Source organism: Xenopus laevis, chromosome 1L (genome assembly GCF_017654675.1).
Source record: "Xenopus laevis strain J_2021 chromosome 1L, Xenopus_laevis_v10.1, whole genome shotgun sequence".
In the NCBI taxonomy this organism is placed as follows: Eukaryota; Metazoa; Chordata; class Amphibia; order Anura; family Pipidae; genus Xenopus; species Xenopus laevis.
Window position 1 is genome coordinate 225345193 of NC_054371.1, and position 24175 is coordinate 225369367.

The window sequence follows — 24175 nt, forward strand, 5'->3', positions numbered from 1 at the left end:
TGCACCGATTTACATATGCAAATTAGGATTCTGATTCGGTTCGGTATTCGGCCGAATATAATATTTTTGTGAAAAGATGTATTAATTCATGTTTGAATAATTATTTAATAAACTGGATGAACTAAATGAAGTAAAATTACAGTGTGCAGATTGAGAGATACTTTTGATAATCGGTTTAATTCAAATTCTGTTTATCTCCTGCACCACCCAATAATGAGGATAGTGTAAGGTTAAGGAAGCCTTACCCTGGTGGTCTTGTGGGCAGCAGGGTCCACCGCCGCGTTCTCGGCGTGGACGCCCGCTGCACTGTGCCACTGCTCCCTTCTTCAGTGCCGGCCTCCTCTAAGGCGAGCTTCAAATTTATTCAGTAAAAAGCCCATTTAGATTACAGGACCTTGCCCGTTGTTAGGTTCTATTTAGAAGTTCCTGGGTGTTAATTCCTTGTGAATCCAGACTGATCTATTGTGTTTTGACCCTTGCCTGCCTGATTTACTACTCTGATCCTGCCTGTCTGTGACTATTCTGACCTCTCCAATCCGACCTTTGCCTGTCCATCGACTATTCTACGCTCTTTATCCTGATTCCGGCCTGTCTGACCATTCTATCTGCTTGTGCTGGCCCGGCCTGCCTGTTCCTGGTGGTGTTCTTCCTTCCAGTATCCTGGTGACATGATCGTGCCCCTTTGCTCGTCCAGAACCGTTAGCTTTGCTCCTCTCTCTGTTAAGACCTGGCAGCATCCAATTACCCGAGGGCTCCTCCAGAGGTGAAAGGCGGCGGTTAAAGGCAGAAGTGAGAGCTGAGACCAGGAAGCTTAGCTTGGGTTTTGGATATAGGGTGCCAAACGTGACAGTAAGTCTTCAAAAAAAACAATAGTTGAGTGCTCTGCCAATGAACCAATTTAAATTCAGACAGGAAAAGGAAACATAGGTGCAAGGTAAGGTCAAGGCAAGTTTCAGAATAGCAAAGAAAGTGAAGGTCAATGCAGGACTGGAACCGGAGTAGGAACAGGCAAAGCAAGGATTAAAGCAGGCCTGGAGCAGAACCGGGAGGGGAAGGCAAGTCAGATCAAGGTCAGAACAAGGCAAGGGAAACAAGGCAAGGAGAGAGACAAGGCAAGGAGAGACAAGGCAAGGCTAGAGCAGGATCCTTTAGCTAGGGACGATGCCACACTGCTAGTATAGGAACCAATGCTCAGGCAATGACTGTTTGGAGGGCTGTCCTTAAATAGGGCAGAGTCAGCCCTGATTGGCTGACTGCAAACCAGTCAGGCTGCTGCTGGGCTAGGGCTGCAAAGACCAGGTAACATATAGTGAGCAACCCTACAGGCTGCTCACCTGGCCCAGTGGTTAAAGTATAGAGCCAAAGGTTCCTGGCTTGAATCCCAGCAGACGCTGACAACTACCAATGGGAATTATGCTACTATTATTTTTTCTCAGGAATTGCACCAGTCATCCACGCTACAAGCTTTCTGTATGCAACATTTTTATGTATTTTTCTACAAAATTAAATCAATCCATCCCTTATGAAGTTTATGAAGATTTTTTTATGGCTCATTCATCAAACTTGGGTCAACAAGCAGAAAAAAAAATCATGCTGTGGATGGTCTTGCCGTGATGCTTAAATTTAGTATTCAGAGAGGTTGGGCGGTGGGCAGCGTATGGGCATTTGCGGAAGCGCCCCTAACTGGTGCATCATTAAGACTTGTAGTTCACTTGGCCCACATGCAGCTCCCTGGTCTCTGGTCTTCTTACTCCACCTCCTGGCTTGCTGTGCCAGGCTTTCCAGCTGTCGCTTCCTTCTGGTGGCTCCCAGGCTGCTTTGCAACTTCCTGAAGTCCTGAAATTTGTTTTCAGCTGATTCTTATGCAACTACCTGCAACAAATATGGCGCTCATCCTGAAAGCCAGTTGGGGTAAATGCTTGTTATTAGTCTTGGATACTCTTCAAAATTATAACGGGGTCTCTGTTAGGATGATGTTTTTATGTTCTTGTAAACTTATTATTAGCTAACAAGCACCTGCACTGAAAAAAAGAGGTATTGAACACAAAAAAAAACAGAAAATCTCAGCCATTCAAGGTTGTTTGTTGTCACTATAAGAACTGGTTGGTAGTGCATCTTTGGCGTCAAAGAAAAAAAAAAAACAGTTCAGATTGTTCATGAATACTAAATCTATGATTTGGCCTAATCACAAGGTTCAGAACAAGGCAATTTCAGGCCATAGCTTTGTGTGATGTGACTCCTTGGGCTGCCTGGGGTGCAGGAGCTGTAATGCTGAGGAAGATGACTATAACTAACACTGTGATACCAGTGGTAAATCCTGTTCAATTTCCAATATGCAAATGAGGATCAGTATCTTTTGTGGGGTGATTGTGTGTGATCTCATCCCCTGCCCAAATCCGCCTGCTGAATTATTAATGAGGAAGAACAAAAGCTGCCAAACTAGAAACTCTAGCTGCAAAAACTATCAAGTAATAATTGAATATATATATTTTCTTGTGTAAGACCTCCCTGAAGGACCGACCCCCTCCTGGGCCTTGGACTGGTCGAAATGTGAGGTTAAGAAGAGACTTTAAATGAACATATAGCCTGCAATGAGCAGGATTTACCAATAAAGAAGCTTAAGAGGTAACGGCTTGATTGACTATATCTTATCCACATGAGTAGAGATGATACAAAATTCTATGACTTTCAGTGAATGTTGCACAAAAAAATGGCAGTGTTTAACGTAATGGTCTGATAAATCTATAAACCAATGGAAATGGGGCATTTACTTTCAATGTAATTATTACACCAATGAGTAAAAGGCAAAGGGTATGCCCAGGGTGAAATAGTGGTCTTCTTCAAGTCTCACTACAGAAATAGGGATTGGTAGCACTAAATAGGTGTCAAATATATAGGGACATCAGGAGAAAGTGTTGGAAGGGTTATTGCTAGCTCTGCACTCATTGCCCTACAGAAATAGGGATTGGTAGCACTAGATAGGTACCTAATATATAGAGACAAGAGGAAAGTGTTGGAAGGGTTACTGTCTGCTCTCTCTCATTTCCCTACAGAAATAGGGATTGGTAACACTAGATAGGTACCTAATATATAGAGACAAGGGGAAAGTGTTGGAAGGGTTACTGTCTGCTCTCTCTCATTTCCCTACAGAAATAGGGATTGGTAGCACTAGATAGGTACCTAATATATAGAGACAAGGGGAAAGTGTTGGAATGGTTACTGTCTGCTCTCTCTCATTTCCCTACAGAAATAGGGATTGGTAACACTAGATAGGTACCTAATATATAGAGACAAGGGGAAAGTGTTGGAAGGGTTACTGTCTGCTCTCTCTCATTTCCCTACAGAAATAGGGATTGGTAACACTAGATAGGTACCTAATATATAGAGACAAGAGGAAAGTGTTGGAAGGGTTACTGTCTGCTCTGCACTCATTGCCCTACAGAAATAGGGATTGGTAGCACTAGATAGGTACCTAATATATAGAGACAAGAGGAAAGTGTTGGAAGGGTTACTGTCTGCTCTCTCTCATTTCCCTACAGAAATAGGGATTGGTAGCACTAGATAGGTACCTAATATATAGAGACAAGGGGAAAGTGTTGGAAGGGTTACTGTCTGCTCTCTCTCATTTCCCTACAGAAATAGAGATTGGTAGCACTAGATAGGTACCTAATATATAGAGACAAGGGGAAAGTGTTGGAAGGGTTACTGTCTGCTCTCTCTCATTTCCCTACAGAAATAGGGATTGGTAACACTAGATAGGTACCTAATATATAGAGACAAGGGGAAAGTGTTGGAAGGGTTACTGTCTGCTCTCTCTCATTTCCCTACAGAAATAGGGATTGGTAACACTAGATAGGTACCTAATATATAGAGACAAGAGGAAAGTGTTGGAAGGGTTACTGTCTGCTCTGCACTCATTGCCCTACAGAAATAGGGATTGGTAGCACTAGATAGGTACCTAATATATAGAGACAAGAGGAAAGTGTTGGAAGGATTACTGTCTGCTCTCTCTCATTTCCCTACAGAAATAGGGATTGGTAACACTAGATAGGTACCTAATATATAGAGACAAGGGGAAAGTGTTGGAAGGGTTACTGTCTGCTCTCTCTCATTTCCCTACAGAAATAGAGATTGGTAGCACTAGATAGGTACCTAATATATAGAGACAAGGGGAAAGTGTTGGAAGGGTTACTGTCTGCTCTCTCTCATTTCCCTACAGAAATAGGGATTGCTACCACTAGGTGCCTAATATATATAAGGGTTTGTGCAGGGTTCTGTAGGACCCACTTGTACTGTATAATCTTAGCAAACCAGTTTTATGGAACTAGAGGAGCTCCTTGATACCAAAATACTTAAGGCCATGACCATTTAGAGATGTCAACTAATGCTATGCTCTTTAGTTAGTGGTTGCTCATGCCACCATCTGAGCTCTAACGGTCTGGGCCAGATACAGATAAGTCATTTACCCATGGGTCCATGAATACTTAGGACACAGAGTATTACCTACAATTCTCACTCTAATGTACCTTTAAGCTGGTCTTTCAGGTAAACCTGGAAAGTAAATAGGAATTCTTCATAAATGTCCCCTCAAATGGCCTTGAGGGCCCCCAGGGGCACCTGCCCAGAGTTTGGGTAATGGTAAAAAAACTCTTTCACACTAATAATGTCATATGGGCAACAATACACTTGAAATCCCTTTGCCTTGGCTGACTCTTCACTATCATTGTATTGTGCTCTTTGCAAGTTACTTTAGCCCATACACGAGGGGTTCACATATATATAATAATAATATGTAATAATATATATAATATAATAATATTTTATTATCGCTTTTAAGTTTTCTATTACAGAATCTAATTCAGAGCCATGAACCATTGTTGTGCTCTGGAATGTGTTAGGGATGGCCCAGTGTTTTACTAAGGATGCCCATCCCTAGGAACACTGTACCCTGTGGATATGTTTATAGAGATTACTCTTGCCATTTAATAATAAAAAGTTACTGCCTTTGGAGATATCGCATGAGTTCTGTATTGAAACCCACAAGGTATTTCCTTAACCACCAATTTCAAATATGTAAATTTTTTGCCATTCTTTCATATTTCAACCAAAGTACAATCCATGCCCCATACCATATGGTTTTCTCTTACACGCTAGAAGCTTTACTTGGAGAAGCATAATATAGTATCTCTAGTAATAAGTTTTACACCATTTTATACAGTTTTGCCTCATGATGTTACAAGATTAGCTTGGCTCCATGGTAAGTTCATAAAAGCTAAATTACTTCTTTATTTGCAGTAGCTGTAATCTATTCCTGGAGAGCATCTCCCAATATTCTTTCAATATGTAACCCCATACTGCTGTTAGGCTTACCAGAATACTGTATGATTGCTGGGTAGAGTCTTGTGTACTACTTAAAGTCTTGTGTAACTTAACATGAATGTATGCCATTTAGCCCAGATGATTTTCCTTTTTATATATTAATTTGATATATTTAGGGGCAGATGTATTAAGGTTCGAATAGTAAAATTTTTAATTTTTTTGTACAATGTAAATTCGAACGTGGTATTTATCACAGCTCGACCCTGATAACAGTTTCAATTAGAATATTCGCCACCTAAAACCTGCCGAGTTCATTTACAAGTCAATGGCAGAGGTTCGTTGAACCATTTGAATATGTTAATTGCCTTCCTGACATTAAAGGTTTTTTTTCGGAGGAAAACTCTATTCAAATTCAATGTGAATTTTGGGTCATTCGCATTTGATTGAATATTATAAGATAGAGTAGTTTCATAAATAACCTCCCATTTGAGTTGTGAGTAAATTCAAATTTATTGGAGTTAAAAAAAAAAATCACACAACTTCAGAATTCAGCCGTTGATGAATCTGTACGTAAATATCACATGTGGGTCTAGGCTCCATGAATGCATTTTCTAACTCTTGAATAAACCTTGAACAAACATTTTTCCATATATTTAAAGTATATTTTCTTTGAAATTCCTTGTATATTAAAATATGAAAGCATATCGTAAAGTCATCAAAAATGCATATTTATTCTTCTGAAATGGGTCTTTATTTTGATAAGAATAATAAGGATGGGCATTATGATGAGAAGAATTGCAGAAGTCACTGCAGTAGAAGGTTGTGCTGCTAAATAATATCTTCAACAATTTTTTAGATGTTAAACCAAGAGCAGAATGCTGATCTTTCCATCTTCAAACCATTTACCAAAACAACTGCCCGTACCTCCTTCCAAATTATATTCTCAAATTCGTTCCTCGATCTCCTATAGAATGACAACTGCTATCATCACTAGTCACTTGCAAAGTATGATGCCCTCTGGCCAATCTCCAAAGGCACAAAAACAAGCTTTTCATGAAACTATCCTTTTAAGGGCAGAGACCAACGCTGCTGTTTCGGGAGATTAGTCGCCCAGCAACCAATCGTTTTTTCTTCGAGCGACCAATATGCCCGAACTGTCTTCCCACCGGTTAAAATGTAAATCGCTGGCAGGATGGCACTCGGATCGCTTCGGCTTTCTGAAGTCGTCCTAAGTTTCCTCGTGAGGCAACTTCGGGTGACTTTGGAAAACATAGAGCTCAGAGCGCCATCACTTCCGGCAATTTACATTTTAGCCGGCCGGAAGGCAGTTCGGGGGGATTAGAAACCTGAAGAAGAAGAGATTTGTCACTGGGCGGCTAATCTCCCGAAATAGCATGTCTCTGCCCTTACAGGTTAAACTATAAAAGTTTTTTGGCTTACTGGTTTACCACTAAGGAGCAGATTTGTCCACATTTGAACACTTTACTGCAATTAGTTTTTTGTGGAAAATTGGAAACTGAAATCTCAAATTTTCTAAATTTATTAATCGCAAAACTCAAATTCAGCATCAACAAGTTCACACAGAAGTCAAAAGAAGTTGTATTTTCAAATTTCAAGCCATTTTTCAATTCTATTTTTTGAAATCTGGCAGATTCATGGTGAATAAAGTTGAGTTTGAATTCTGTGTTTTTTAATCAATCTATTTTTTAATTTCTTCATTAACAAGTATATATGGAGATCAACATTTTGCGAATTAAAAAAACCTTGAAAATGTTAAATTTGGTAAGCCTGTCCCTAAAGTATTTGGAAATGCACTAAAAACTACATTTTTCGATTATTATATCATCTAAAACTTGAAACCCATTTATGGATCATAGTGGCATAAAATTGTGCATTACAAGGATTTAAGATGTTATACCAATGCCAAATATTCATTAATAATGCAGTTCGTTATTATTAGAAGCCCCCCATACCTGATATTGATGCATTACAGATGGAATTTAAAAAAAATTCTCAACACAAATTAGTCTGAATTGAATTCATTTAATTTCACACAATGAATAACATATGAATAGGATTATTTTTTATTTTTTTTTTAGTTAAGTGCTCTATACTGCTAACCTGATTTGGTAGCGGAAAATAAAAAAAAACAAAAAACGGAGCTTCGTTTTAGAAAAAAAAAAAAGTTTAAAAACCAACATCTAGAATCATGAATGCGCATGACATTTAAGCATGCTGGATGTATCTAAGCATCAGATAAACAGCAATTCCATAGCCATTTTTTTTTTTTAAATGTACAAAAATGCTTCATGAATAAAAACTGTTACAAAAAGAACATTTCAAACAATTTACAAGTTTCTCTTGCCTCTATATTCAATAAAATACAAATACATTTTTTTTTGCTCTAAAATATGTTTACATACAATCAAAGTTGAACATGCAAATACACTTTAAAAAAAGGCTTTTAAAAACCACTTATGAATACAAACTAAAAATTAGCCAGCACGACTTGTAAAACAATTTTGTGCCCCCATTCATTTTTTTTTTTTTTTTTTCTGGTTTCTTTCTGTTTAAATATATACATATATAACATTTCATGTGCATTACTTAAGAAATAGCTTAAAAAGACACAAGCAACATGGAACCAAACTGCACTTCCATGTTGACCGATTGGCAGCTGATTCACATTTCTCTACATTACGTTGGTTTCCTCCGTAGTGTAGTTGACATGAAGCAGGAGCATATGAACGTGTTTGTTGGGAAATGTTGCTGAGAGTGAAATGTGCTTCTAATTGCTTCAGGACAGCATTTTCTGCTTGGATAAAGCTTACATCAACGGACCACCCAGCAACTGATATTGGCCACTAGCATAGTTGAATATACTTCTGGAAACAGGGTGAAAACCAACATACAGGTGATGGTGCCTCCAGGGGCATAGAGGAACACACATCATAGTCAAGGGAAGAAACCTGGACTGAACATCTAATATTTACATCTTAATATTGGTGATTGAAAGAACACCCCCTACTAAACCTAAAAATAGTATAATCCAGGGATACGAAGCCTTTCATCGCTTAGCTGCTCTAGAAAATATAGTTCTAGACCATTTAAAGAGCTACGAATTGCCTTCATCCATCATAATCTGGGCACTCTAGGAACTTGAGAAGAAAGTCTTTGGTTATGTCAACATTTCAAAGTTCTTGCAGATGTGTTTACTCTCTACAACGGTTTTATTCCAACTGTGTAACTTTTCTAAATTCCAAACAGAACAGCTGTTATACAATGCACAGGGGCGATTTACATGTGATAATTATGTCATAAGCCATAATGGGGGTGATCCTTTTCAGAATACACAGAAAACACCACCCATGACATTGTACGCTAGCCGAAAACTGACACTACTAAAATCTTACTTGTATGTAGTTCCGAGAGCACAGTTCTTCTGCTGATTGTTTTCCCTCATTATTATTGAATGAAAATCTCATCATGAAAATATTATTCACAAGCTTCCAACCAGCCCTTTCCTGTGCATTAATTGCTGTAAAAACAGCCAAGTACTTATTTCATTCCATAAAAACCTTTTGTTGAACCTTCACGGAGTTAATGTAAAAGCCATGAATGAGACAATATGATCCAATTATCATTATTTACAGCAAATGAAATGGTTCTTTAACAAAATACGAGTAGAATAGAAAATGAGATACAGATTGAATAACCTTGTTGAGGATGAACCCCTACACTGCTTAGGGCTAATTTCTAAGGGACAAAAAATAAATTCTGGCCTTCCACACTTCTATCCATTACTATTAATTAGACTATGGATTCTTAACATGTGAGGTTGGGCAACCATAAATATTCCCAATTCCATATTTTGTCAAAAAGAGGTTGTCCATTGTGCCAAAGTATCAACTTCTATAAAACATTTTAGAGGTTTAATGAACATTTCCTTAAGCAAAGTATACAATGATAAAACATTTTAAATAGAGGGAGGCATATTTATTCAATTTCGAATTTGAGGTTTTTTTTAAAACTCGATTGCTTGAAAAAAATTGTGATTAAATAAACGTATTTTACTAGCAAATTTACGACAAACTTAATTATGTTCATTCACGGAAAAACCAAACCACACAACACATTTTTCCATTAACTTCTTACGATTTTTCTTCAACTATAAAATTTATATGTTGAAAATGAACTCCCATTGATTTAGGCAGGAGCTCAACAGCTTTTAGATGCTGCTTTTTTAATTCAAATTTTAGAAGTCAAAGTTTTTTTATTTCATCACAATTTCCTAGAATTGCCTAAAAAAAAATTACATTTCAAAATGTAATAAATGCGCCCCTCAGTAGGAAATTAAAAGCAAACAAAATAAAATGTCTTGGAAACCGTCATGTGAAATGGCTCCTTACATTATACTGCATCTGCCTAATAATGACATAGATGTGGGATTTGGACGGAGAGGAGGAGAAAAGGGTTTGGACTGGGAGAATGGGCAAAAATTATTTGGTCTCCATGCACTTGAAAACTTTCAAAATAATAACTTTTAATTTTGACTAGGGATGCACCGAATCCACTATTTTGGATTCGGATGAACCCCCGAATCCTTTGCGAAAGATTCGGCCAAATACCGAACCAAATTTGCATATGCAAATTAGGGGTGGGAAGGGGAAAACATTTTTACTTCCTTGTTTTGTGACAAAAAGTCACGTGATTTCCCTCCCCACCGTATGCAAATTAGGATTCGGATTTGGTTCGGCCGTGGAGAAGGATTCGCCCGAATCCTGCTGAAAAAGACTGAGTCCCGAACCGAATCCTGGATTCGGTACATCCCTAATATTGACTTAATTTAACTTCTAATTTTAGCTGTAATTTTAAACAGCTTCAGCTAGTTATGATAAATGCCCCATAATGAGACAGTTTTACTACAAAGTACCTTGAAAGCCACCATTGATGATGGACTCATGGAAGTTAAGTGCATGACTGAAAAGCTTAAAATAATGAGTGCAAATAAGTTTGAGACAAAAACATCTGCCAAAAACAATCACGAGGGTGTTCTAAAATGCCTTCAAAGCTCCGTTGAACTATTTTGGAAGATAAACTTGGTTTCCTTGAATGCAAACTAAAGGTGGCCACAGACGTAACAATTACGATCTTTCTTGGAAAAGATGGTTTGTTTCAATACACACGTGTAGAGCTGAATCGTCAGATATACAGGACAATATACAGGTAGAAACAATGGAATTCTACCTGTATCTGATGATTCAGCGCTAACAATGGCGATGTTTGGGTTCCTTCAAAGGCACCCGATCAAAATTTTCAGTCCAGCCCGATCGACGAGCCGACCGATATTCAAGACGGTCAATCAGTCAGCTCTTTTCCCACCATACACACACCGAATATTGTATGAAAATTTGTTTAGTGCGATATCTGTGCGTCTATGGACACCTTTACAATAGACATAGGTATCTGTGCACACAATAATGCTTCTCTGCACAACATTCAATATACAGACGAGCAAAGGATGCTGGTCTTTCGCCACAGCCTTTAACAAACAGGGCAATCGAGAGTTGCAAAGTAGATGTTGGTTCCATTGACGGATCCAATATGGCAGCTTAGACTCGTATGAAGAACACAAGTAAAGGAATATTTTGAGCCCAAAAAAATTCATGTTCTCAAACTCGCACGGCAACAATATGCTAGATCCCAACCATATATATAAACATACATCTATAGGGAAGGAATGTTCTGGGCATCCAATAAGTCAAACTGGCATAGTGCACTGTCTACACTATGTATTGACAAGTTATGGCTGTTGAAAACAATAGAGGCTGTGTAGGATTTTTTCGTATGCAGAAAACAAATATTTATAAATGAGAGATATTTCAGCCATAAAACTTCTAGGCAACTTTGGGCACTGTTATGGATTATGATTTTTAATCTTCACAGAGGAAACCGTATGGCAGCTAACACTCTTCCAAATAAATACAAATATTTTAATGTAAGTTATCTGTGAAGAAAAAAAAAAACACTTGCCTATCCTGCCGTAAATATTTGTAGGGAAGAAGAAACCAAGTCCTGTGATAAATAGGAGAGATTTTGCCTTTAAAGGAAGATATGGGTCAATACAAAGTGAGCTGCCATGTAGAATTCACCCCTTTGAAGGCTACTCAATGGTTGTCAATGACTAAACATCCCCTATGCGCAACACGCAAGCAAGATAATGTAAATATAATGCTTACAGACCATTCAGTAATAGGGTTTATCCAGGCGACAGTGGTATTTTCAGGATAAGTTTTACATTTCTACTGTATTTTCAAAAAAAAACCTAAAAATTTCAATTTTGGTACAATGAATATTGAAGACTTATAACTTTATATTAACAGTACATTATGTACAAAAAATACTAGATTAAGGCAACTAACAGTTATAATTCCCCAAACCCACCCCAACTTGGCTTCATTCAATTTTAAGGTTTTCACTTTTTTTTAACCAAAATAAGAACACTTGCTTCGTGTTTCATGGTAGTAATTAAGGGGGAAAATATATATATTTAATTATATATATATATATTGTATATACGGTATTTATCCAGGTTGGTACACAGTAAAAGAAAAGACGCCACCATATGAGCCAATATAAACCACTGGTTGTCAGTGGTAGAGTCCTGCAGCAGGTGGGGTACTTGCAGGTTACCCGCAAAAAAATCTAGTATGCTGCAGAATAAGGGTGGGATTTTTAGGTGCGGATATAGATGCGGGTGTCATTTAAATGTCTTATCTTATGTTATATTGTCTATATTTTACTCCTTTTAGAATTTTACAAAACTTGTTTCTGTGCTGCCCTCTTTTGATGATATCACTTCCGATTTGCAGCAACACCACTTCCTGTTCGGTGGTGGTCAGCGGGTTGCGGATAAGGCAGTTATGGGTCCGGGTCGAATAGAGGATCAAAGTGGGAAAATATGCGGGTTGCGGTTTGGGTCGTGGGCTGTGTGTTCGGGTCTTAGAAATTGATTTCCGTGCAGGACTCTAGTCAGTTCTGTACATTAATAGAAAGAGATAGGAGCCCCATCTGTATTGCATCAAAAAGAAGTTCTACACATGAATTATGGCCAAAGCAGGATAACGTTTCTTTTCTATTGCTGACTTGATACCCCACCAGGTATCTAAGGGGCATCTGCACCACCACCACTATGTTCAGTGTGTGGGAAACAGGCAATCAAAACTGTATTCTGTACAATCACTTTCCTATTGATGATATAATGAGCTAAATTGAGGGATCCAGTACTAATGCGTTACATGAATATCATAGAAAAAGACTTTTTACCCATACATTGCCCAACATATACTCTACTTGCATTTCCTCTCAAATAGACAATATGAGTAACAGAACTTTCCTGCCAATTGCTTATTGGAAAGCCAAGACCTTTAAGCAACCAAACTTGGTATATCATTTGCTGTAACGGTTATGTTCCTTGGTGCTCATCATTGCATAATAATGATAATCTCATGTGTTAGAGACTACACCGAACACTCTGCAATCATGCTAAGCATTAATTCTGCTGCCCTTAGTGGTGGTGTAGTTCAGGGCAAAAGAATCCATGACGGCGCCACCATTATTTAAAGGGATACTGTCATGGGAAAAAAACATTTTTTCAAAATGAATCAGTTAATAGTGCTGCTCCAGCAGAATTCAGCACTGAAATATATTTCTCAAAAGAGCAAACAATTTTTTTTATATTCAATTTTGAAATCTGACATGGGGCTAGACATATTGTCAATTTCCCAGCTGCCCAAAGTCATGTGACTTGTGCTCTGATAGACTTCAATCACTCTTTACTGCTGTACTGCAAGTTGGAGTGATATCACCCCCTCCCCCCCCCCAGTAGCCAAACAAAAGAACAATGGGAAGGTAACCAAATAACAGCTCCCTAACACAAGATAACAGCTGCCTGGTAGATCTAAGAATAACACTCAATCGTAAAAACCCATGTCCCACTGAGACACATTCAGTTACATTGAGAAGGAAAAACAGCAGCCTGCCAGAAAGCATTTCTCTCCTAAAGTGCAGGCACAAGTCACATGACATGGGGCAGTTGGGAAATTGACAAAATGTCTAGCCCTGTGTCAGATTTCAAAATTTAATATAAAAAAAACTGTTTGCTCTTTTGAGAAATGGATTTTAGTGCAGAATTCTGCTGGAGTAGCACTATTAACTGATGTGTTTAGAAAAAAACATGTTTTCCGATGACAGGATCCCTTTAAGATATGAATCGGTGGGGTACAGTAAAAGAAAATCCTGATATCCACTTGTACACCTCTACTTCTTCTGGGGCCACGCAATGTGTATGGTTAAGAGTGGCCTCCCCTGCTTGCGCCTCCCTTCCCCCAGGAGTATGGATCTAGCCTATGCTGGGTGGTCTTCCAATGCAAAATAACATGGTACATCCTAGCTTTAAGCAAGAAAATACATTGCTGAATATCCATTGTGACTATTGATAAAACTGCAGTTACATGTGATATACGGTGGCATACTAATCTGAAAGCCTAGTGCCAAAAGATTTATTTATCAACTGTTTACAAAGTTGACGGTCGAGCCAAGTCAATCCCACCAGTATGATTATCGGTACCTCTTAGCATCACTTATTCCGACCTACTAAATCTCAGTTTATAGTGATCCTAACAGGTGGAGTCTGACTCCCCTCTTCTGCCCTTTCTGTGTCTCTTTGCTTTGATTTCTTCCTCCTCAATGATTTTCCTCTTTCCGTTTCTCGGTATGCGAGAAGAGTGGCCTTCCCTCGCCATATGTATCACCGCTTCAATAGTATCCATGACCAAGTCTTGGCGACCGGCTTCTAAGTCCAGAGGGTGCAACGAAGGCTTTTGACCTCGTTTGTTGGGAAGGTCAACACATTTTTCCAGAACTGGCATTTGGTCTCGAGAGTCTTCATCGAACAAGAGGGGCTGCTTCCTAGGACGCCCCCTCTTCTTCTTTACAAAGTTATTGCCAGTCTTTGATTGTCTTTGTAATCTCTTGGCCTTGAGAATTTTGTTGACATGATCCATGTTTTTTTTGGTGGACAGAATTTTATTGTAGTTGCACATCTTCCGCACCTCGCTCTGGATCGCCTCGATCTCGCAACGCTTGAACCTTTTTTGAAGTGAAGCACTGGCTGTCAGGAGAAGAAAAAAACAAAATCACGAGTTAAAGGTTTCCATCAAACATGATTCCTTACAAAGCACTGTTGACATTTTGTTGAACGTTGCTGTGGAACAAACTGTCATCCCCTAATTTACAACCAATTATTCACTCCTAAAACAGCCTTGGGTGTTTCTTCTTTATCAACTATGACCAGCTTTTATAAAATTATGTGTTGAACCTTCTCTAGGGTTGCTTTAACGTGCTGAATCAACCTGAAAAGCTATAAAATTCTGCTGTGACCTAAAAAGTGGATTTCACATAGGATTCATGATTTCTAGACTGTCAGCCAAACGTAGATGTAATCGGATTTAATTCATCATTATTAATATATCTGCACAATTTCTGGATAACAGGTACATTTTTTATGGGTATATAGATATAACACGTAGGCGCTTTATGTATATTTCATGTTTGTTACTACTGGTTCTCTATTTAGGGTAGAGGCACACAATGCTATTTGGGGGAGATAAGTCGCCCAGCAACAAATCGACTCTTCTTCGGGCGACTAATCTCCGGAATGCCTTCCAGTCGGATAGAATCTAAATCGCCAGCGGGATGGCACTCGGAGCACTTAGTTTTCCGCAGTCGTCCGAACATTCCTTGTGAGGCAACTTCTGAAAACGAAGTGCTCCGAGTGCCATCCCGCCAGCGACTTACATTCTAGCCGGCAGGAGGCAGTTCAGGGAGATTAGTCGCCGAAAGAAGAGGCGATTTGTCGTTGGGTGACTAATCTCCCCCAAATAGCATTGTGTGCCTCTACCCTAAGGGGGTAATGTACTAAGCTCCGAATGCAAAAATCACAAAAAAAAAAAAAATCTTTTTTTTTTCTTTTATAAAATTGGACTTTTAAAAAGATCACAAATTTTTCGGAATTTAGAAAACCCTGAGGATGGAAAAGTCTGAATCTGAAAATTCGGCATCACAGACCTGTCGAGGTTGCATATAAGTCAATGGGAGAATTCCCAATGATTTTTTGATGTGCGCTTGGTTTCGTGCAATACCCCGAAAATTCCGAAAAAATTGTGAAAATTGTGAAAAACCGGAAAAAAAAACACATAAAAAAATCCTTACAAAAAACCCTGTGAAAATCTGATTTTTTCCGGCACAGCTAATTCCCGGGAAAATGTAATAATAAATAAGTGTAAAAAATCAGAGTGGATTTGATCAGAGTTTGTAGCAGAAAATATTGAGATCAATTTGGACTTTGATAAATAATCCCCTTAGAGTGAACAAATGCAAAAAAAGGACAATTTCTAAAAATAATAACACCTTGATATAAGTATAAAAAATTACAACAGAAAACAGAAAGAATACGACGGCAAATAATTGTTAAAGATTAAAATTTCTGAATTAAATCATTGAATCGTTTTTTCCATGAACTAGTCTATTTATAAAATCAGAAACTCAACTTTATTAGATCGCAAAAAAAAAGCAAAAATGGATTGCAATGAAAATCTCATTGTTCCATTCATTTTTACAAATTTGTTGTAGAAATAAACTTCAATCATCTTAAAAAATGTTTGTAATTTTTTTTCCCAAATAATAGATCTCTAAAATTCAAATTTGGGAAACTTGAATTTGGAAACAAACTGTATTTTGTTTTTTTTTGCAACGATTTTCTCACATTTCCGGGAAAAAAAATTCATTGAGATTTTAGTGGGTTGTTTTTTTTTTTTATATCACAAACATTAAGGGCTAGTCCACACGAGGAGATTCGGGGAGATTTTGTCGACTGGCGACTAGTCGCCACGTCTTTTGCGCGACTATCTCCCCGAACTGCCTTGGCGTTTTTCCCCTCACTGAGGCAACTTCGGGCGACTATAGAAAACGCATTGCCGCGTGTGCATTAGCGCAGTCGACTTTGCGTTGTAGCCTATGGGGAAAAACGCCGAGGCAGTTCGGGGAGATAGTCGCACAAAAGATGTGGCGATTAGTCGCCAGGCGACCAAATCTCCCCGAATCTCCTCGTGTGGCCTTACCCTAAAAATGATATATTTTGGCAGACTTTCTAAACCTGGTGACTTCAACACATAGAAAAATCAAATAAACACAAGATCAACCGAACAGAACAGTTTTTTTTTTAAATGTTTTCAGAAAATAAAATTCACCCGAAATGTTCAATATATATATAGACTTCACAAAAGAAGAAGCTATAGGACCTTCTCAACTCAAGCAAACATCTTATCTTGCTGTGCATTAGAGACTTGTGTATTTCTATATTTTATCAGTAGGCCGCAGCCTTCAGTAAGACCTGTTCTCCCATTTTGTCCAACCAGAGCATAGCAGGAGAATTCTTCAGCCCTTTAACTATGAAATGGTTGGACAGCCTACCATATAATCACACTCGCTGTTGTAGCGAGATAATGCCAGTAGAGGATTACCTACCATGGGAGGGAATGTAAAAGGAGGCAGGGGGTTCGCAATGGATCTAACAGAGGAAAGAAATCCGACAGTCATAATTAACTGAATTTTCTTCTACATACGGTAAATAACCCAATTACTGTGTAACTGACAGTTTCTAGACACTTTTCTACGGCAAGCCACATATCTTCAACGGTACGAAAAGAAAACCTGCTATGTGTGTCATAAATACGTAATCAGACCAGCAGCACACAAACAAGAAGTACAATGTACATTGATTTCTTCATTCACTGTCACTATTGGGCCCAAAGTCTAGCAGATCTCAAGCAAAACGGAGATAAATAGATTGTATTAGGGATGGAATTTTTTTTTTTTCCCTATAATCAGTGTTTTGAACAAACAAATGTTTTTCCTCATCCAAAAAAGGTCACTTTTATAAAAATGGTATAACCGTAACTGGTAATTTAGGTTATTATCCCATTTCTACTATAGACACCATCTCTGCCTACTATACCTGCTATCCCACAGTCACACTCCCTTCCCAGAGACTATTATCCACTGTTACTATAGACACCATCTCTCCCTACTATACCTGCTATCCCACAGTCACACTCCCTTCCCAGAGACTATTATCCACTGTTACTATAGGCACCATCTCTCCCTACTATACCTGCTATCCCACAGTCACACTCCCTTCCCAGAGACTATTATCCACTGTTACTATAGGCACCATCTCTCCCTACTATACCTGCTATCCCACAGTCACACTCCCTTCCCAGAGACTATTATCCACTGTTACTATAGACACCATCTCTCCCTACTATACCTGCTATCCCACAGTCACACTCCCTTCCCAGAGACTATTATCCACTGTTACTATAGACACCATCTCTCCCTACTATACCTGCTATCCCACAGTCACACTCCCTTCCCAGAGACTATTATCCACTGTTACTATAGGCACCATCTCTCCCTACTATACCTGCTATCACACAGTCACACTCCCTTCCCAGAGACTATTATCCACTGTTACTATAGGCACCATCTCTCCCTACTATACCTGCTATCCCACAGTCACACTCCCTTCCCAGAGACTATTATCCCACTGTTACTATAGGCACCATCTCTCCCTACTATACCTGCTATCCCACAGTCACACTCCCTTCCCAGAGACTATTATCCCACTGTTACTATAGGCACCATCTCTCCCTACTATACCTGCTATCCCACAGTCACACTCCCTTCCCAGAGACTATTATCCACTGTTACTATAGGCACCATCTCTCCCTACTATACCTGCTATTCCACAGTCACAGTCCTTGAGCAGCAGACCATGAAGAAATGTCAGATGCTAGTACAATAATAGAGAGAAAGGAAGAGACACAGACATCTGGATAACAGTAAGACTTGCTTTTGGCCTGATTACAGTAAAAAATACATTTCCATATGCAGTTAAATCCACATAGGTCCATGGCTCCTAAAGGACAGAGGCATTTGGAATGTACTTGTTTTCATACTGAAGCTTGGTCTTAATTAGTTCAAACTCATTATTTAGTGTATCAGTTTGGTTTTTCGCCTCTGGGCATTCCAAACTACATTATGAAGAAAGGCTTCCTTGCTCGACAGCTGCGTTCAGATTACAGATTTGTTTCCAAAGAAGACGTTTTTCAAAGAGATCTTCATTAATTACAGGAAACCCACAGAGCAGGCCAATTTTCCCATTAACAGTTACTTTCGAATTTCACCAAATTATCTCAACATCTGGACAGCAGACAAATCAACATTGTAATTTGTGTTCTTTATTACCTAAACGTGAACGTAATGCCTTAATCTTATAAAACATACACTTTCGGTAACACAAATTCTGCACCTTGATGGGAAACTTTATTTCAAAGGACGGCAATGGGGGCCAAAAAGAAGTTTGCTGTACTTAGCTCATTGGCTACTGGTACAATATGCAACTATACTATACTATGAGACCTATAAATAGTGTTTTTAATTTAAAACACAGTGTTTTTTCCTATTTATGGATAATGATTTTGTTTTAACTTTATGCAGAAGGCGTCTTTGAATTATAGCCAATGACAGGTAGCATGGGTGGTTTTCCAGCTGAAAAAATAGGTTGAGAAAACACCCGTGTGTCCCATGGTCATTACTCCCTGCCGGAATAAAAAAACAGTCACAGAAAATTAAGGATGCACCGAATCCAGGATTCGGTTTGGGATTCGGCCTTTTTCAGCAGGATTTGGCTGAACTGAATCCAAATTTGCTTATGCAAATTAAGGGGCGGGGAAGGAAACCACATGACTTTTTGACACAAAACAAGGAAGTAAAACATGTTTTCCCCTTACCATCCCTAGTTTGCATATATATATTAGGATTCGGATTCAGTTCGGTATTCAGCTGAATCTTTTGCGAAGGATTTGGTTGAATCCAAAATCATGGATTCGGTGCATCCCTACAGAAAATACAGATGAAGTCTTTCCTCTCTTTATTGCCACTCTGTCTCTGGATTATTAATAAGGAGATGTTCATTATGCAAGGCCTTTAACCAGGACGGAGAATCCAAAAAAATACCTTCTCCGCCCACGATAGTGTTCAACAACCAAAATGCATTCAAATTAGGAGCAAACCTTCTAGCAGATGCTCTATTGCTCACATCAATATTTTATTCTTGGATTTTGCCTTATTTTATTAAAAGGAAAAATACTATTCTACCACATACACTATGTATAGGGATAAAGCTGAACATTACATTTTTATTCAGGGTTGCATTGTTAATAATGACACTTGCATTCAACTCCTTGGGTCTCAATCCTTTCCCTCATTCAACAAAATTTTATCTGTCCTGTAATCACCACCTGCTCTACTGAAGGGTCAAATAAACGAAGCACTAAAGGAGTGTGGTCCCTTCCTTCCATAACTGAACAATGGAGATCATCGGCCAAGCAGATTTTCAGTCAACGATCTTTCTTGTTATTGAGATCGGCCTTATGTAAGTGGAAACTGTCATTCAAAAACATTCTCTTTTAACCTCTGAAGCAAATGTAGCCCTGGAGGTCCAATTAACAGTTGAAAAAAAGATATGCAAGTCACCTTTGACCCAAGCTCTATTGGTATGTGCTGAACCTCTGACCCACATACTGCAACGTGTGCATTAAAATAGGGAAAAAATAAAATGTACAGTGGAACCAACTGGTTTAACCCTGAGGGACATAGCTGTGTGTGTTCCTGCTACACAATATGGGAGGCACACATTGGACACCCCTTGTAGGAACTTCTGGTGGAAGCGTACAACTTTATGTATGGAAGGTAGGAAGATCCTGCCAATAATACTGGACTATCTAAAAGAAAAAATATGGCAGGTTCTTCAATGTAATAAATGCAAATGTACATAGAACCAATGTTCTGGCCACATAATAAGCCATACCCTAATATTTTAATGTTTGTGTGGCTGGCACCCTGGGGTGTTTAGGGCACCCTGAAGGGTGGACTAAAGGCCATTTAGGGTGAGAATTCAGGAAACAGGTAGTGTGCTCTCCTATATGCAGCTAAAGGCCCAGCTTGAAGGTCAGGTATGGTGAAATTTGGGGTGAATATGTATTTCTTACCCTAGAAATTCTTGGAACCATCTTGGACTGAAAGGACTGATCGATTAAATAATTCCCTATGTCTAAACATACTGCATTGAGTGAATTAAAGGGGGCCCGTTACCCCAAAAAAAAATTCCAAATCCTATTTTATCATGTTAGTCAAGCATGAATGAACTTTAATTGCACTGTAAAAACTATTTGAATTTGGGTTTCTTCCATCTGGGAATTCATAATTATAACAAGCAGACAGGAGCCATTTTGTGGACACTGTTATTAAGACAAGTCTTGTATCAACTCAGAATCTTGTTTGTGCACCAGAATGGGGGACCTGATGTCCATTCCTATGTACTGGCTACACAATTAAATGGTGAAGAGATTGGGGGGAATGTGGGGAGAGCAGTGACATGTAGGAAGTGCTGAATGGAAAGTGAAAGTAATTGTCTGCCTAAGGCATAGAGGAGGGGCAGGCAATATTTGATTGACAGCTGAGATTTTTAAATGTGTGCTTAAATAAAAAAAAAAAAGAATTTGGGTTTCATGTTTAATTTGAAAAGGACATTTATTATACAGCTTTTTATGTCTGGATGACAGGTCCACTTTAAGTCCAAGTACCAAGGTTGGACCTCCAAATGGAGCTTCAAGCTTCACAACCACTGATCTAGAGCAACAATCCCCACTTATAAATAGGCTTGATTTCCACTTAAAAATGCACTGTACCCACCTGATTCTGAGGACGACGCAAAAAAGGACAACACTGGACTCGGCAACATGGCCACAGATTCAGCGGCTGGTTTCCTTTTGGTCATATTGTTGGAAGAATTGAGGTCATTTTTACTATGCTGAGACATCTGATCTGCTTTAAGATGAGCATTTGTTATACCTGGAATGAGAAATAAAATAATCCATTATAATCTGTACAGGATCAGAATTAATGTCTCATAGGACTCACAATCAATCACCATTTGTTCCCTACAGCACTGCTGCCTGGGAGATGATTGTGAGTCATTAAACAAGGAGAAGGATATCAATAAGAAGCTTGACCAACTCAGAGCCAACAAACCCTACACATCTATGAAATCTAAACCTATAATATGACAGAACATAATACAGACCTATTAAAGCTTGAGAGTTTATTGGAGGAGTGAACTGGGAGTGAAAGCCCCGGTCACAACAGGACCAAGAAAAAACCCCACCCATTAAAGAGGTTGGGTTATTTTTAATCTACAATACAGGTAATAGGACGGGTTATCCAGAATGCTCAGGACCTGGGGTTTTTATGATAAGGGAACTGTCTGTAATTTGGATCTTCATATATTGTAGGGGTGGTTCACCTATAAAGGAGAAGGAAAGGTTAACACTAAGTAAGCCTTATCAGAAAAGTCCACCTAAATACACCAGTAAACCCTTAAAGTAATGCTGCTCTGAGTCCTCTGTCAAAAGAAACACCACATTTCTTTCCTTCTATTGTGTACTCATGGGCTTCTGTATCAGACTTCCTGTTTTCAGCTTAAACCTCCAGGGCTAGGGCTTGAGCATGCTCAGTTTGCTCCTCTTTCCCCTCCCCTCCCATCTCTGCTGTAATCTGAGCCTAGAGCTATAGGTGAGCAGGGAGAGACTCAGACAGGAAGTGATGTCACACCAAGCTAATACTGCAGCTGCTATCCAAAACAACACATCTATTGGCAATAAAATGCCTCCAAAACTTTACCTTCTCCTTTAAGGTAACTCTTAGCATGTAATAGAATGGCCAATTCTAAGCAACGTTTTTAATTGGTTTTCATTATTTATTTTTTATAGTTATTTGCCTTCTTCTTCAGACTCTTTGCAGCTTTCAAATGGGCGTCGCTGACCCTTCTAAAAAACGAATGCTCTGTAAGGCTACAAATGTATTGTTATTGTTTTTATTACTCATCTTTCTATTCAGGCCTCTCCTATTCATATTCCAGTCTCTTATTCAAATCAATGCATGGTTGCTAGGGTAACCTGGACCCTAGCTACCAGATTGCTTTAGATGCAAATTGAAGAGCTGCTGAATAATAAGCTAAATAACTTAAAAACCTTAAATAATAAAAAATGAAAACCAATTGCAAATTGTCTCAGAATATCACCCTCGACAGACCTTTAAGTCTACTAGAAAATCATGTAAACATTAAATAAACCCAATAGGCTGGTTTTGCCTCCAATGAGGATTAATTATATCTTAGTTGGGATCAAGTACAAGCGACTGTTTTATTATTACACAGAAAAAGGAAATTATTTTTAAAAATGTGGATTATTTGTATAAAGTGGAGTCTATGGGAGACGGCCTTTTTACGTAATTTTAGCTTTGTGGATAAGGGTTTCTGGATAATGGATCCCATACCTGTATAGACCTAGGTGCTGAAGGATTTGCAGGAGGTGCATCAGAAAACAGGCTTGTGAGTTGCAGTACCACCTCCCACCAGTGTTGGCCGCCATCCATTTCTTATATTAGTCTATCTAACAAGCTGACCATGCTCTGTTTAAGCCACACCCTGACATTCCTTGGGTTGCAGGTAGGGGGAGTATTCTCATAATACTTCTCTACTAGTTAACAAATTGTTTACACGGAACTGCCTTCCCGCCGGTTAGAATGAAAATGGCCGGCAGGGTGGCAGCCGAAGCAATTTGTTTTCTTTAGTTGCCCGAAAGCCGGCGGGAAGATTAGTCGCCCCGAAGAAGAGTAGATTTGTTGCCTGGCGACTAATCTCCCCGAATCTGACCGTGTGTCTCTGCCCTTAAGGAATATGAATTTTCCCATTGATGGGCTGAAGGGGGATTAGAAATTGATGGCAGGAGTTAACGGCTTTCAAAGTAATCTCATATGAGACACTTATCTTTTCAAATTCTACTGACGTGCAATTTCTGCATGGGGGGGCTTGATTTATTAACCTCAACTCCCCCAAGAAGGGCCCCGGCAGGCCAATGGCAGCTTGCGGTTACCATGGATACTCAGCTCTTGGTTCAAGGTTAAACTATTCCCAAATCAAAATCAGTGATGGGCACTGGCGTCTAATATCTGTACCATGCAGGAACACTCGTTCATTTTATAATTATATATTACAGTATCTATCCAGGTATGCATCCATTATCCAGAAACCCGTTATCCAGAAAGCTCAGAATTACAGGAAGGCCATCTCCCATAGACTCCATTTTATCCAAATATTTAAGAATGATTTCCTTTTTCTGTGTAATAATAAAACAGTAGCTTGTACTTGATCCCAACTAAGATATGATTAATCCTTATTGGAGGCAAAACCAGCCTTTTGGGTTTATTCAATATTTACATAATTTTCTAGCAGACTTGGGGCAGATTCATTAAGGGTTGAGTTGTGTTATCCACAAATAATTAGAGTTTTCAGGGTTATTTTTGAGACAAAATTTTTTTTTTCACGGTTAAAAAAAAAACCCTCAAATTTTTCGAGATTTATTATACCCCGACCCAAGAAATAGGCCGAATCTGAAAACGTGTTGTGGTCATGTAGGAGTTTATGGAGGTCCCTTGAACCATTAGCAGATGTGAATAGTTTCCATGAAGTTGAGAGGGTTTCACTCAATCAATTCGAGCAAATCGAGTTTTTATAAGCCGAAAACTAGATCAATTCGCGTTTTGTTTTTTTTTCCGGCAAAAATGTGATCAGTTCAATCGATTTAAGTTTTTTTTTTTTGCTGGAAACTCGATC

The 24175-nt window shown here is 38.8% G+C and overlaps 1 protein-coding gene across 2 annotated transcripts in view; it reads right to left on the reverse strand.

The window, feature by feature from the left end:
* Positions 1-13566: 13566 nt before the first annotated feature.
* The window catches only part of setbp1.L (SET binding protein 1 L homeolog), a 136911-nt gene continuing 126302 nt past the window's right edge, over positions 13567-24175 (reverse strand). For both annotated transcript variants that reach the window (XM_018267187.2, XM_018267191.2), the window contains exons 5-6: positions 21196-21354; positions 13567-14491 (exon numbers count right to left, since the gene is read on the reverse strand). In XM_018267187.2, coding sequence (XP_018122676.1) covers positions 13998-14491; positions 21196-21354 — 653 coding nt within the window. In that variant the 3' untranslated portion in view covers positions 13567-13997. The remainder of the gene's footprint in view (positions 14492-21195; positions 21355-24175) is intronic.